The sequence below is a fragment of the Dermacentor variabilis genome, chromosome 6, assembly GCF_050947875.1.
Source record: "Dermacentor variabilis isolate Ectoservices chromosome 6, ASM5094787v1, whole genome shotgun sequence".
NCBI lineage: Eukaryota > Metazoa > Arthropoda > Arachnida > Ixodida > Ixodidae > Dermacentor > Dermacentor variabilis.
The window spans coordinates 39,763,374-39,780,533 of record NC_134573.1 but is presented as its reverse complement, the minus strand read 5'-3'; the positions used below and the strand labels follow the sequence as shown (position 1 = coordinate 39,780,533).

At 46.2% G+C, this 17,160-nt stretch overlaps 1 protein-coding gene across 1 annotated transcript in view; it reads right to left on the bottom strand.

Annotated features, from left to right (window-relative positions):
• Positions 1–466: 466 nt before the first annotated feature.
• LOC142586099 (palmitoyltransferase ZDHHC20-B-like) overlaps positions 467–17,160 on the bottom strand; it is a 31,589-nt gene continuing 14,895 nt past the window's right edge. Inside the window, exon 2 of the mRNA XM_075697356.1 lies at positions 467–845. Coding sequence (XP_075553471.1) covers positions 467–845 — 379 coding nt within the window. The remainder of the gene's footprint in view (positions 846–17,160) is intronic.

Below are 17,160 nucleotides of genomic sequence, written 5' to 3'. Positions count from 1 at the left end.
GAAGACAACAGTAACTTGAAGAAAATGACATTTGTGTTCGACCAGAGTACATTGATAGGCGGTGAAGGTATGCCTGCACAATCAGTCATCTAAAACAAGTGGACCTTATTGGTTTGAACGTAGTCCCGCTATCATTTCGCCACCCTAGTTTCTCTTGCTCACCTCGACAAAGTAGTCTATAACCGTTTTTCCTAAAAAAAGCAGTTGCTGTAATCACTCAGCAAGAATGTCCATCAGCTAACGTTTCCATGCTACATAATTACAAATTAGGCAATTAATGCACTTTTCAACTTTGGAAAGGTAGTTCCAGGCTTGGCGAAGTCTCCACAGGCTCTGTAGGCGTAAGAAACGAGAAAACCAAACGTGGACAGAAAGAGCACCGAAGTTGCTCGAAATCTCTCTTTGCCGATCCTTATGGCGGCAGCACAAGTTGAAGTGCACATTTAGTGGCGCGAATGAAGCCGTCTCAACCAATTGTCCTGCTCACCTCGGCGAAATTTCTGGGCCTGCCGAGGTCGAATGAGTCGCCATGTTCCTTGAAAGTCGGCGCTCGGGACGACTCTAAGGTGGTGCAATTGCGTGACACCCAGATGATGTGCACGCAGAGGAAGGAGCCGACCGCAAGGAATGCAGCCGCTCCGACAGTCACCAGGAACATCGTGTGCAGCGACTGTGACAGTAGGCGGTGGTGCCTGCTTTGACGCCACATATAGACGGACACGCTGAAGAATACGTAGACACACAGGACGCCGATGTAAAACAGCGTGAGCAGGAAGAACTTGTACGTATTGAAACAGACGCAGTTGTTGAACCAAGGGCAGTGGTGGTCCATCTTCAGGATGCATCTGTGAATGACCACGTGGCATTGCAGACAATAAATTTTAGTGGCGCGGTAATACACACCAGCACAGACGAAAAATGTAGTACACATCTGAATAATTGATAGGCCGTGGTTTACTATCTTCCGATAACGGACGTTCCTAATAAATACAAAGACCTATGTCACTGAAGTATCAGTGAAAAAGAAAAAAAAAGCGCGTGTGATCGATCGTGCATGTTAGCAGCAAGAGAATGCCGTTGATTCGAAACTTGAGTAAGCCTATAATTGGGTCATCTACGTCTACCGAGAACCTACAAGTTGGTTATAGTGTCTGCGTCATACCTCAGTTCTGCGCATGCGCAAAACGTTTCCCTTTTTTCCCCTCGCCTCCACTTCACTTCCCACTTCGCGGATCATACCCAGAAATTCCGGACATCACTTCTAGTTCACAGTTTTCCCACCCCGTGGCGCACGGACCTTAAAGAATTAAAACTCGCACGATGACGCGCACTGTGTAGTGGAAAGAAACAATATATATCAATAAAAACAGCAAAACCGCGATAGTACCTTTCACAGTCGAGCGTGAGCCAATAATCACCGATATATAACCGCAACGCAGACGAGCGTGCAGCTGCTCAACTGTGAATCAGCAGTTTCGTTGTAATTTAGCGGCGTATTCAAGTTGATCTGTACTACTTCGACAATGGAATCTCCAAAGGGCATTCTGCCTTTGCTCTAATTCTGTGCCTCTCCGATATGCTTCGGCCGATTGTATTGTCGTCTGTTTCCCCGGGTTTCTTAAAGAAAGCAAGAACGTCATTTTGTTGTCGTAGTTTCCTGGATCTGAAAAAGCTAATTAAAAGAAATACTACAGGCGTATAAAATGGAGAAGATGGTAGCGAGATTCAAATTATGCAGACACAGGCTTGACGCCCCTAATTTCTCTTGGTCGAAATATTTTATTTTCTTATGCACATGCAGCGCTACCTAAACCGCCCTCGCCTGTCTTCTACGCGTTGGTGAAAGCGTAATGAGGCAGAATAGATTGATTTACACGACCGTGAAACATCCCTCGTTGCCTTACTGGTTATGCTGGTCTCAAGATTTATATAAAGTCGTGGTTTAAAAACGGGTTATTGATGCCATTCTTAGCAGAAACAAAAGAAACGTGTTTGTATCTTTGCATTGTTAAGCACGTTAAAGGGCCCCTCGCATGGCACCATCGAAAATTTTGATTACACGCTGAAAGTTTTCTTTTACTCATGTGAAGAAGGGACCCGTAAAGGTCTGGAAGCGTTTTTTTTTTTTCTGAGGTGAGTATTTGTTTACCGCAAGGATAATCTATGTCCCTAATCAGACGATGTTTTGTCGAACCCTGTAGTATTTCACTTAAAGTAGTAAGGTGCACGGAAGGCAACGTTTTATGAATTTTTGTTGGGAAATTAATAATTGGGAGAGTTGCAAGATATTGAACTATTCAGTTGCCGGGCCGTCAGAAGGCCAATATCACTGTCAACGCAGGGACTCTCCGCACACGATCTAATATATATATATATATATATATATATATATATATATATATATATATATATATATATATATATATATATATATATATATATATATATATATAAAGTGGCCCACGGCGGCTTGCAGCGACGGCACCGCACCCCCTGCGGCGGGAAAACCTTGCAGACTGCTGTACCGAACGAGGACAAGGATCAGCGGAGGAGGCAACGTTCTAGTCACCAAGGTCTTCCGGGAACCCAGATGACCTAAACCTGGCTGGCTTCCCGCACGTTTACTTCGCGAAGATGTGGCAAACTGGGTGGTGGAACCTCCGAGTTGTCGAGGTATGCAGGAATCAGAAGGCATTAAACCATTCCCGGAGGCACATTTGGTCCGGTCTTCTTCCCCGACCTCGTTCTGGGGAGTGCACGCAGCATGTAGCCCGAAGGTGCAGCCGCATGCTTACTGTCATGCCACCGCACAGAGACCAGGGCCAGCCACCACAGGTGCGCAGGTAACAGGATGGGAAGATTGCAGGCTATCATGATCGTTGCTCGAAGAGTGCTGCTTCCACTGCAGTTGACAAATGGCCTCAAGCACCCGCGATTTCGCTGTAACACCAGGCACCATGCACCAGGTCCTCTCGAGCCAGCCTACTGTGTGGACGTCCCCGCATTACATCGCCGAGGGACGCAGCCACACACGGAGGTGATGTCGACGCCATCGGGTTGATGTCACCCACGCCGGTAGCGTGATTCTCCAATGACGGCGCCGAGAGCTGCCGCACCGCGCAGCAGACAACGACGCCCCGAAGTCCCATGCCAGACCCGATGACGGTGACAGAAGAGGAGCCAGCGGAAACGCTTCTCAGCGAACGCCAGAGCTGCGTCTCGTACCGCGGAGATGGTCACGCACCAGGCCAGGCAGGCATCATTACTGGCTGTGGAACGGGGCCACCCGCCTTCCCCACGATCATGGTCCGCCCCGGAACGCAGCTGGGGTCCTACGTTGTTCACCAACGTGTGAACGGTGCCGTTCCTGTTAGGAATGGCCTGTTGAGGTGTCAAGATGCAAAGTTTTGCCAGCCAGGTGCAACAGCGGCGTCGACCTTTTCTGGAAAGCCACCTTCATCCTCTAGCTAAACGGCGCCGCTAAGTCTACTGTGTGCGGAGGACAATACGCCGCGTCCGCGACTTTCCGTCGCGGTATTGCCGAGATGAGTTCGACGAACCAGGCTTTGTGACTGAACACGCCACCGCCGGCCTGGTCTGCCGTGAGTGGGGGAGTTCCCGAGGGAATGTATCTGGCGGCAACGTCCCACGCGCCCTTCAGGACGCAAGACAATGGAGAACCGGCAGCCACGCTGCGAGGGTCAGCTTGGGGAATAAGAGGCGCCTATTTTGGTCAAGACGTAAACCCCGAGTTCTGCGAAGCCCGTCTGGCCTCGGTGGGGGCAGTGAAAGGTGTGCGTACGTGTGTGTGTAAGCCATCTCGCTCAAAGGCGGCTCGGCTTCGATGACTGGTCGAATGGTTCTCTCACGTAGGGATCTAGGGAGCACGGAGTGTTTAAAAGCAGCTGTTTGTCGGCTGCTAGGGTGTGCTCGTCAGTGATCGTGCTCGTAAGCAGTGTGCTCTTGCTCAGTGCTGCGTGTTGGGAGCTTCGTGCTCGTATGCTGTATGCTTCGTCTTGTGTGATCCATTTGGGAGTCACACAAGACGTCGAATGTCGAATGTCTCTTGATCTAATGTAAAAAGATGTAAATAAATCCTGCTCACTTAGTCCTGTCCCCCAGAGTTATTCCCTACGACCTACAACTCCTACAACTGGTGGCAGCGGTGGGATCGTCCTCCAACGCTGACAACTGGTGTCAGCGGTGGGATCGTCCGACAACTCTTACAACTGAATGGCAGCGGTGAGATCGGCCTACGACTTGTAGAGAGGAACGGCAACTCACGGACTTTGGGACATGATGACCGACCGGTATCCCGATCAAGTTGGAGGCGACTTGGGATTGACCACCTCTTGCAACTGACTGGATACGGCGGAGGACTGGTGATATGGTGCTGCTTTTGTGGGTATGCGTTTGGTTTTGGCTGTAAGATTTGCCAGGCTTCAATTTATGTGTTTGTAGGTTTGATTCGCTGGGGATCTTTTACTTGTATTCTGATTTGTGTGAGTATCGCAGCAAGTATTGTGTGACAGCAGAGCCAAAGCTTAAAGTAGCGACCATGGTCCTATTATGTTTGACGAAAGCTGACCTGTTGTGCTTGTGTGAAGAGGTCGAGGTTAATGTAGAAGAGGACTTGGAATCAGACATTCGTAAGACCATTCTGCAAAGTGGCAGTGGCTTGAAATTGCATACTGAAAATTCATCGAAAAAATAGGTAAACGAATTCTAAGCAAAAGACAGGAACGGGAATCAATTAGGAAAAAGCGCCAAGAGCGTGAGAAAAAGCGGCAAGAGCTTGAAAAAGAAATGGCAGCAGTGAACAAACAGATACTAGATTTGCAGCAGTTAAACGCACGAAGTTCACAGCGGCTTGAGAAATCTGTAGGCTGGACGCAGCAAAAGTGGGAGGAAGTCGACAGCAGATTTTGGTCGAAAGCCGAGAGAAGGAGTAGCACCTGCGAGATTAGCAGCAAGTTCGTAAGTGAACTCGAAGTGCTAGCAGTTAACGATGCCTTAGTAGCAGCAGAGGGCGTTAAAGGCCAGAGTGACAGCGACGAGGTGCTGTGCCAACAGAGCACTGTACAGGCCGCTAGGCCAGTTGCGAATGAATTGGCACAGTTACCGCGCGTGTGCGTCGCTTGTAATGTCAGCAAGGTTGCTAACGAAGTACAGAGTACTGCGTACCCGACAGACGCGAGCACCTATGTCGAGTCAGATCTGCGTGCCGAAGTGAAGTGCCAGCTGGACGATGCAGTTGAGGGCAGTTCGCAGGATTGCGAGCTCCGTAACTCAAGGGAAGACTACTGCATGGTTCAGGGATCGGTGCAGCTCTCCGCCAGTCTAGGTAGCCAAGAGAGGGATGATTTAGTTAGGAATCATTCGGACTGTGCGGGTGAGACAGCGATAGAGACCAACGGGCTGTGTGCCGATGCACAGCGTGAGCTGGGCAATTCAGTACAGGGCAGTTCGCAAGAGTTCGAGTTGCATAGCTCGAGTAAAGAGTACTGCATTGTTCCAGAGTCGGTTGAGCTGTCCGCTAGTCAAGGCAAAGAGGTAGTCGATTTAAATGAAAATCACTCAGACTGTGCGGGTGGGAGAGCGATCCGGGCCGACAAGATGTGTACCGGCCAGCACGAGGAGCGCGAAGGCGGCATGAAAGTGAGTGCGAGAAAAAAAAGCGCCGTAGAAAGAAGCGCCGTAAAGGTCAGAATGCGGCGAATAATGTAGCGCAGCCAAAGACTGCGGCAGACACAAAAAGCCAGGGCGCGAGGAAAAGAAAGGTGCGGTCGTCATTGACGATGTTAGTGCATCAAGCACGTTCGAGCCACCGGCCAAAAAGAGACCGAGGAGCATGTTCTGCACTGACGCGGACAAAGGGCACGGGGCAGTTACGTTCCTCGTCGTTCCGTCGTTCTTTTCGCAGTGTAGCATGTAGTGCGAAGGACCGCAAGGTGGCGAGACGAGACAAGGTGTAGGGAGTAGTGACGCGGTCAGTCGAGTTTATGATGAAAGCCATGCATCAGGACGCAAGTTTCCCAGAGACTGTAACGTCTTGACGGAGCTGATAGTGTGTCAGTCCTTTTGTTCTTCCTGGAAAGCCAGAATAGCGTTCGAACCGCGAGCACCTCGAGTACGGCTCAAAAGTATGAGTCCGTCGTAAACGTTTGGAACGGGAGGCCAAGAGAGTTTCCGTAAAAGTGAAACTTGTTTTGCTTTATTCTTGAGCATTTTGAAAATTTTCGCGATTGGAGGCTAGAATTTCTTTCAATAAGTAAGGTAAGAGCTTTATGTTTTGTTTGAGAAGCTCAGAAAATTGAAAGAGGCGTTTTATGTAAACCTTTAATTTCGCGAGGAATTAATTAATGAGTAGATAGGATTTTCGTGTGTGTGTGTGAGTAATCTGAAGGTCAAGGTTATCGTTGAGAGGCCTATGGCAACTTGCGTGTGTATTAGTTAACCGTCTTTTCTTTATAAGTGTTTTTGACTTTTCTAAGGTTAATCGCGTAGGTTTTCAGTAAAATCACAGTTTGCACTGAGAAGCGTTCGTAGTTCCATTAGCGCGTGTCCTGTGCGGACGGATGGAAGCAGATGGTTTATGACTGGGTTGCTCGTGTGTGTTTAGGGCGGCCGTGTTCTGGCTTCTCTAGTGAGCGTGCGTGGAACTAGTTGTTAGAAAACGTATTTTTTAAAGGGTTCTGCGAAGTGCATACGTTACGCAAGTTTAGTTGCTCGTTTAAGGTACGTGACCTGTATTGACCAGAGAAAGACACGTGAGTAAGCGTGATGGAATGCTTACGTACGACGCAAGTACGCGTTCTGAATAGAGACCGCAAAGCTAGCGCGATTGTGATTACGTACCTGTGGAGTTGACCAGACAGTTCAGTGGCACCAGAACGTGAGTTAAGCACTCCACTGCGTTAGGGTAAGAAAAGGCTGTTCGTGAAGTTAGGCTGCTTAAGTTATGTTTAGGTATTGGTATTTGAGAGCCATCGGTTTAGTTCTGCGTAAACCTTTACTCTTGTGCAGCGCGACGGTCAGGTTTGGTCGAACGCAAGGGGAACGTGAACGCTCGCTTTGGCGGCACGAAATTTTGGGGCAAAATTTGGGGTTCCCAGTTGAGTGGCTTGCATTGAGATTTTGATGGGAAGCCTGGTGGGTTAACAGCGTATTCCGGGCGTTTGCACGCTGAGTGGTAGTGTGTTGCCGGGATCGACTCTTCTGTGCCGGTTGTTGTAAGATGGTTGAAGGGATTCCAAGTGCGCAGGGGTTGCAGAGAGCAAAGCCATAGTCTTGCTCGCCAGCCATTTTCTTCTTGCCCAGCGGTTGTGAGCACCGGCCAGTCGAGATTTTCCGGGCCATGGAGGAGCTGTTAGGAATGGCCCGCTGAGGTGTCAGCATGCAAAGTTTTGCGAGACAGGTGCAACAGCGGCGTCGACCTTTCCTGGAAAGCCACCGTCATCCTCTAGCCAAACGGCGCCGCTAAGTCTACTGTGTGCGGAGGACAATGCGCCGCGTCCGCGACTTTCCGTCGCGGTATTGCCGAGATGAGTTCGACGAACCAGGCTTTGTGACTGAACACGCTACCGCCGGCCTGGTCTGCCGTGAGTGGGGGAATTCCCGAGGGAATGTATCTGGCGGCAACGTTCCACGCGCCCTTCAGAACGCAAGACAATGGAGAACCGGCGGCCACGCTGCGGGGGTCAGCTTGGGGAATAAAAGGCGCCTCTTTTAATCAAGACGCAAGCCCCGAGTTCTGCGAAGCCTGTCTGGCCTCGGTGGGGGCAGTGAAAGCTGTGCGTACGTGTGTGTTAAGCCCTCCCGATCAAAGGCGGCTCGGCTTCGATGACTGGTCGAACGGTTCCCTCACCTAGAGTACAAGAGAGCACGGAGTGTTTATAAGCAGCTGTTTATCGGCTGCTAGGGTGTGCTCGTCAGTGATCGTGCTAGTGAGCAGTGTGCTCTTGCTCTGTGCTGCGTGTTGGGAGCTTCGTGCTCGTATGCTGTATGCTTCGTATTGTGTGAACCATTTGGGAGTCACACGAGACGTCGAATGTCGAATGTCTCTTGATCTAATGTAAAACGATGTAAATAAATCCTGCTCACCTAGTCCTGTACCCCAAGTTCCTCCCTACGACCTACAACCCCTACAACTGGTGGCAGCGGCGAGATGGTCCGACAACCCCGACATCCCTAAGTCCTCGCCAGTAGGCTCCACTCCTGGCCCGCCGCGCTCAAGAGCGCCCAGCGGAGCCTCGAACCACCACTCGCGCTCTCCAGTCCTTTTGTCCTCTCCTTCTTCGACAGCTGGCTCCGTACCCGAAGTTCCGATGATGCCGGCGGCTCCGATGGTGATTATGGCAGAATTCCCATGACACACACACACACACACACACACACACACACACACACACACACACACACACACACACACACACACACACACACACACACACACACACACACACACACACACACACACACACACACACATATATATATATATATATATATATATATATATATATATATATATATATATATATATATATATATATATATATATATATATATATATATATATATATATATATATATATACATAATGGAAGATCAGGAGACACGTAAAAAATGTCTGCTTTATTAACATTTCGGACTGTGTGCCAGCCTTCTTCAAAATGAACTCAGTGCATAGTATCCGCCCACTATTTAAGGGTGCGAAGTTTCACGCTGTCACGCAGTATACCACATCCTGGAGCATTGCGCATTGCTAATGACTACTGACAACAAACTGTCACTGCCAAGTGCGAGAAACATATTAAACAACGATTAACACCAAGTGGGCTTGGCAGCAGCACCTCAGGCACAATGCCCAAGAACCCATTTTGCTTCATTGCGCAGGTTTTGACCCTCTTGCTGCCCGCACAACCGCTTTATCTCGGTGAAGGATTCGCCCGATCTCCCTCTTACCAAGCAAATGACGTTGGTTTCGGGCATCCAGCACGAGCTGATTTTTGCTTGATCAACGACCTCATCATGACTTCCACCAACGTGTCTGCGCCTGCGCTGTCAACGGCGACGTCACATCATGGGGACACCATGCCCTATATAAGAAGCTTCCCATCGCCGGTTGCAACCAGTGGGCTTGGCAGCAGCACCTCAGGCACAATGCTCAAGAACCCATTATGCTTCATTGCGCAGGTTTTGACCCTCTTGTTGCCCGCACAACCGCTTTATCTCGGTGAAGGATTCGCCCGATCTCCCTCTTACCAAGCAAATGACGTTGGCATCGAGCATCCAGCACGAGCTGATTTTTGCTTGATCAACCACCTCATCATGACTTCCACCAACGTGTCTGCGCCTGCGCTGTCAACGGTGACGTCACATCATGGGAACACCATGCCCTATATAAGAAGCTTCCCATCACCGGTTGCAACCAGTGGGCTTGGCAGCAGCACCTCAGGCACAATGCTCAAGAACCCATTTTGCTTCATTGCGCAGGTTTTGACCCTCTTGTTGCCCGCACAACCGCTTTATCTCGGTGAAGGATTCGCCCGATCTCCCTCTTACCAAGCAAATGACGTTGGCATCGAGCATCCAGCACGAGCTGATTTTTGCTTGATCAACGACCTCATCATGACTTCCACCAACGTGTCTGCGCCTGCGCTGTCAACGGTGACGTCACATCATGGGGACACCATGCCCTATATAAGAAGCTTCCCATCGCCGGTTGCAACCAGTGGGCTTGGCAGCAGCACCTCAGGCACAATGCTCAAGAACCCATTTTGCTTCATTGCGCAGGTTAGTAACTACTTATCGGCCTACTGCTATCGTAGCGACAACCGCTTTTTGTTGCTGCTGCCCAGCCCACTACGTATAAAGAGTGTTTGTGCATACCTTTTTTCTTCCCAAGACGATCTTTTAAAATGCGGTGATATTGAATCAAACCCAGGCCCAGACACGACTGAAAGGGGGAATGCTCCAGCAGATTCTATTAGGTCAAAGTTCCCTGAAATCATCTGTCAGTGATATTCTTGCAAAACAGGGCTCATTTGAGAAAAAAATAGATGGTTTGACCGAGAGAATCAAAAATTTGGAAGACAAGGTGGCAACTATAAAGACCGTAAAAGCAGAAGTAGAGCACGTGAGGTCAACTATTAATAAACTGGAAGCCACTGTATCACACCTGTTAACTAAAACTGACGACTTGGAAAATCGAAGCCGTAGGAATAACTTACTTATTTACGGCATAAAAGAAGAGGAAAGGGAAACAGAAACGGAACTTACGGACAAAATAACAAAGGACATTCTTAGCGAAAAACTTGGAGTTTCGATAAAGAGCATGCAAAGATGCCATCGGATAGGTAGGAAATCAAACAGGAATCGTCCTGTCATCATAAATCTACATGACTACCGAGAGAAGACTTTAATAATGAAGGCATGCCCGAAATTGAAAGGTTCAGAATATTCAATCGGCGAAGACTACTCGAAAAGAATTCGTGATGTCAGAAAGAAATTATGGGAAAGCGCATCACAGGAAAAGGTTAATGGTGCTAACGTTAAGCTGGTTTTTGATAAGTTAAGCATTAACGGTGATATGTTTGGATGGGATAATGCAAAAAACAAACGGTATAAAATCCCGAAGAACCATAAATGACACCACAAAGACACCAGCCCTGCATTCAAAATCTTAAACCTAAACTGTCGTAGCGTCGTCAATAAAGCTGCAGAACTTGAGGGCATGCTGTTCTCGCATGATGCAGACGTTGCCATGCTTACAGAGACGTGGTTGAGCAGTGAAATATTTGACAGCGAGTTTGTTCCTAAGGGCTATAAGGTATTTCGGGGTGACCGTGACAGAAGAGCTGGAGGAGTGGCCATTTTGTACAAATCATCAATGCAACTCTTTAGTATGCCCGATGCGCAAGATATTGAAGCTGTCTTTTGCAAAGCATACATCAACAAGGCCCGCTTCATCCTTGGTGTTTTTTATAGACCTCCAAACTCTTCTGCTGCGGTACTTGAAAACTTAAGGGAATATATGCACTGCCATGTAAAATCAGATGACAGAATACTACTGGCAGGGGACTTTAATTTACCAAACATTGATTGGCACACCTTTTCATTGCATTCTGCTCACAGTATTGATAACACAATCTTTGATATTGTATTCACGTTTGATTTACTGCAAATGGTAAATAATTTCACGAGAGTACAGGGAGCCGTATGCTCAATTCTGGACTTATTTTTTGTAAGTGGCGCCATCCGAAATGCGATAACCTGTGAAGTCACAAACGGGATTTCTGATCACAAAGCTGTCTTGTTGAGCTTGTCAAATGTCTACCCTGATCACAAAAACGGTGTTCATTTGTTTCCCAATTTTTTTCGTGCTGATGATGAATCTATTCTGGATATGCTTGCATTCTACTTTGTTGACTTCAGAAACAGCACTTGCAATGTAAATGACTTGCGGCTTTCTTTTAGGGGATTTGTCTCTGAATGTATCCAACGATTCGTTCCCACAATTGCAAAATCTTCTGCGCACCGTAACCCATGGATTTCTCGCGAGACGTTACGCTTACAGCGAAAGCTTAAAAGGTTAAAAGTGAAAGCAAGAACAAATGTAACCTTAAAATCTATTGTAGAAGGCACTTCAGAACAACTAAAACAGAAAATAATTTGCGACAAAGAAAAATATTACGGAACGATCCTGCCTCCATTTATTAAAACGTCTCCCGAAAGATTCTGGCGCCAAATCACACCTAAATCTTCTTCTACCAGTGAGTTCATGATAGACGGCAAATGTGTAAGTGATGAGACTGTCGTTTGTTCTGCTTTTAAGAAATTCTTCCAGTCGGTATTTACCAAAGGTAATGGTTGCCTTCCCAACTTTTCTATATCGCTTCTTTTGATATCTGACGTTGTCATTTCTGAGAGCGGCGTTTTTAATTTGCTATTGAACGTTGATACTAAAAAGTCACCAGGACCAGATAAAATACCAAACGCGTTTTTAAAGCGTTATGCGGAATGGTGTGCCAAGTACCTGTATGTCGTATTCACCAGATCTTTACGCGATGGTTCCCTACCGGATGACTGGAGGACGGCCGAAATCAAACCTTTACATAAATCCGGGAACAAAAGACACATAGACAATTACCGACCAGTATCTCTTACATCTACATCATGCAAAATTTTAGAGCATATAATTCATAAACATATATTAAGTTTCTTAGAAGAGCACAAGGTACTTACAGATGTCCAAGATGGTTTCAGGCATAGGTTTTCTACATGTACTCAATTAGTTGAGACTGTTCACGATCTCGCACAGGCAATTAACGAAGGGAAGCAAACAGATATTGTGTTCATGGATTTTCGTAAAGCATTTGACAAGGTATCACATAACAAATTAATCCATAAATTAGAGTATTATATAAAAAATGAACAGATACTTACATGGATCAGAGCCTATCTTACTAACAGACACCAATTTGTCACCTTAAACAATACTTCTTCTAACAATACAGAGGTTGCGTCTGGAGTCCCCCAGGGATCAGTTTTGGGACCACTTTTATTTCTATTACTTATAAATGACATATTCGCAGAACTTTCAGTTTCCGTGAAACTTTACGCAGATGACTGTATTTTGTATGAAATGATATCTTCTGTTGATGATCAGGTGCGTCTAAATAATGACCTGGCAAAGGTCACTGCTTGGTGCGAACAATGGCACATGTCTATTAATTTTGAAAAAACTGTTTTTATGAGAATCACACATAAGAAAGAACCTCTTCAACTTGCATATAATGTTGACAACGTATCTCTATCAGAGGTAAGAGAGTACAAATATTTGGGCCTATGGATAACCAATGAGCTTTCCTGGACGAAGCACATAGATACTGTTGCGAATTCTTTGCGTAAACTGTCTTTCTTGAGGCGCTCACTGAAATCATCTACGTCTGGTGTTCGTTTACTGGCGTACAATCCCTACATTCGTCCGTTGTTGGAGTATGCCGTAATTATTTGGGACCCATTCACTTTAACCAATATTAAAAAACTGGAACGTGTACAGCATAAGGTAGTTAGGTTTGTTTTTAGTTCAACGGCCGCGCGTCTGTTGGTGAGCTCGTAAGGCGCAGTGGATTACCCCCGGTGACTGTGCGCAACCGTATCTGTCGATTAAAGTTCCTCTTTCAGCTTGTAAACGGCCATTATAAGGTTAACACTTCCAAGTTCTTTACTTACTCATCAGGTTATAACACGAGACGAAGGCATGCTTTATCGATAACCCCCATCAACGCACGGAATAACTGTTTCAAATATTCCTTTTCCTAGGACAATAACAGACTGGAATAATCTTAATTCTGATACTGTTACCCAGAATTCCTTATCAATGTTTGAAAAATGCTTGCAAATGTTATGAAATCGTGTGTGTTATCTGCTAGTGTGTTTTTTTCTTGTATGTTATGTATTCTTCACCAATGTCTGAAAATGCCTGCATATGTGATGGATTTGTATGTGTTTACATGCTTGTATATTTCTATGTATACCCACCCTGCTATGATCTGATTTCAGATCGCAGTATTTATAAATAAAATAAATAAAGAACCATTTTTCATGTCACACACTTTTCGTGCCATGCTGAAAACGAACGTAGGTAAAATTTGCTTTACCATAAATGCACAATGGTGCGGTTTTATTATTTTTATGACTAGTCTGATGATCCAATTTCATCGGTTAAGACGGTATAAATTCTGTTATTGAGTAATTTTGTCCGCTGGCTGAATCGTCTCGGTATAACCATGCTGCGTGATCAGAAATACGTAGCTATTTGTCTGTGTTTGGATGTACCTGCAGCAGCTCGTGGGATCGAATCTCTGAGAATTAAATGGACAAAAAATTCTTCAATAATCATTGTATAATTTCTTTCTTAGATTAATTTCTCAAATACTTCTATACACACACGAGACGAAGGCATGCTTTATCGATAACCCCCATCAACGCACGGAATAACTGTTTCAAATATTCCCTTTTCCTAGGACAATAACAGACTGGAATAATCTTAATTCTGATACTGTTACCCAGAATTCCTTATCAATGTTTGAAAAATGCTTGCAAATGTTATGAAATCGTGTGTGTTATCTGCTGGTGTGTTTTTTTCTTGTATGTTATGTATTCTTCGCCAATGTCTGAAAATGCCTGCATATGTGATGGATTTGTATGTGTTTACATGCTTGTGTATTTCTATGTATACCCACCCTGCTATGATCTGATTTCAGATCGCAGTATTTATAAATAAAATAAATAAAGAACCATTTTTCATGTCACACACTTTTCGTGCCATGCTGAAAACGAACGTAGGTAAAATTTGCTTTACCATAAAAGCACAATGGTGCGGTTTTATTATTTTTATGACTAGTCTGATGATCCAATTTCATCGGTTAAGACGGTATAAATTCTGTTATTGGGTAATTTTGTCCGCTGGCTCAATCGTCTCGGTATGACCATGCTGCGTGATCAGAAATACGTAGCTATTTGTCTGGTGTTTGGATGTACCTGCAGCAGCTCGTGGGATCGAATCACTGAGAATTAAATGGACAAAAAATTCTTCAATAATCATTGTATAATTTCTTTCTTAGATTAATTTCTCAAATACTTCCATACACACACTAGCCCTTCAAAAGGATGGTTGGGAAAGTAATTCTGCACCATAAATCCGAGCGACAAATTATTGCCTGTTATTTAAAGGCCCGTTTCGTTCAGTGTATGTTGTAAACGCATCAATACATATTATTCACTCGGGGGCACAACACCGCTGCAGGAATGGCGCACTCACCCTTAATCATGTTTCAGGTGGCCATGCTGACGATTGTGCCCGTGGCTGCGTGCCCGGCAGCTTCAGTGACTGCTACTGCGTGCACCGCGGATGCATCAACAAGCTGGCCTCTCCCGGACCCTTTCAACTATTGGACGCCACCAGGGCTTTTTGGCCGGACATCCCACGATAGCTGGCAACCTGTACCTACATCTACCGCTTCCGCTATCAATCGTGGCCTCAGACTACATAAGGGTTCCTCGGCGAGCACTTCACTGGGGCACAACACCGCTGCAGGAATGGCGCACTCACCCTTAATCATGTTTCAGGTGGCCATGCTGACGATTGTGCCCGTGGCTGCGTGCCCGGCAGCTTCAGTGACTGCTACTGCGTGCACCGCGGATGCATCAACAAGCTGGCCTCTCCCGGACCCTTTCAACTATTGGACGCCACCAGGGCTTTTTGGCCGGACATCCCACGATAGCTGGCAACCTGTACCTACATCTACCACTTCCGCTATCAATCGTGGCCTCAGACTACATAAGGGTTCCTCGGCGAGCACTTCACTGGGGCACAACACCGCTGCAGGAATGGCGCACTCACCCTTAATCATGTTTCAGGTGGCCATGCTGACGATTGTGCCCGTGGCTGCGTGCCCGGCAGCTTCAGTGACTGCTACTGCGTGCACCGCGGATGCATCAACAAGCTGGCCTCTCCCGGACCCTTTCAACTATTGGACGCCACCAGTGCTTTTTGGCCGGACATCCCGCGATAGCTGGCAACCTGTACCTACATCTACCGCTTCCGCTATCAATCGTGGCCTCAGACTACATAAGGGTTCCTCGGCGAGCACTTCACTGGGGCACAACACCGCTGCAGGAATGGCGCACTCACCCTTAATCATGTTTCAGGTTAGATACCTTGATTGTTTTTCCGTTCGGAGTAGCAACCGTTGCCTATTCTTGGTGTTGTGCCCCACTGAGCTCTCTAACTCGTTTAAGCGTTGTAGCAGCTGCGTAGCAATGTGCGTTAAAATAATGACTCTGCTTCTATCTGGCGATGTCCAGACAAATCCGGGACCTTCTACAGAAGAATTGTTAACTGTTTTGGAAACCGTAACAAGGATTGAAAGCGGGCAGGCAGATATGCGTAACGATTTACACGCACTTAAGCACTGGCAAGCATCTGTCAACGAGGAACTGCAACAGCTATCTTCAAGAATACGTGTTCTTGAGGTTGACACGTCATCGCTGAAAAAAAGCCAAAGTGCATTGCCACTCCGCTCGCCTGAAGCTATTAATTCAATATCTCAGCAAATTAAGACTATTGAATCAAGATGCGATGATACGGAAAATCGGCTAAGGCGATGTAATCTCCTCTTTTTTGGCATCCCCGACGATTCCAATGAAACATGGTCAGCGTCAGAAGGCAGAGTCATTGATATTTGTTCAAAAGAGCTTGGCGTTACAATCGAATCTTCGCAAATCGACCGTGCGCATCGTCTTGGCAAATATCAAATGGGTAAATGTAGACCGATTATTACTAAATTCACCTTCTTCAAGGATAAGCAAAGAGTAATAGAAAAAGGTTATAAGTTCAAAAATACAAATTTTGCTGTGCGCGAAGACTTTTCATTGCAAACACGAGTAGCCAGAAGAAAGTTAATAGAATTTGGGAAATCCAAAAATGTGCCGTTTAAGCTAGCCGTCGATAAACTGCGCATAGAGATTACCGTGTTCACGTACTGCGCTGACACTGACAGTGTTATTAAATCATCTAGATAGCAGTTTCGAAGGCTGGCAGACTCATCTGATAGTAATCCACCTCCTAATGCAAGTGTCCATAATGATGTAGCGCAGATTTCGATATCGTTCACGAATATGCGCAGTTTACTCCCAAAACGTGTCGAAGTTTGTTCGCATCTAGAAAATAGCAATTGTGATATTCTACTAGTCACAGAAACATGGCTCCACTCCGATATCACTGATGACGAAGTCCTACAACCATCAGTTGACTACAGCATCTATCGTAAAGACAGAGACGGAAGAAGGGGAGGCGGGGTATTGATAGCCGTAAAAAAAGAGATTACTGCCTTTCCACTTGAAATCCCAAGTCCACTTGAAATAACCTGGGTCTGCATTCCATCTTCGCATTCAAAGAACGTATTTGGAATATGTTATCGACCACCAGACAGTGCAGAAACATTCACGTCATATTTGTATGAAAATCTTTGCGAAATTACTAAGAAATTTCCTAAAGGTAACATATTTTTATTTGGGGATTTTAATTACCCAGAAATTGACTGGGCTAACCTAACGTCACCCTGCCAACACTCCAACGATTTCGTAGCG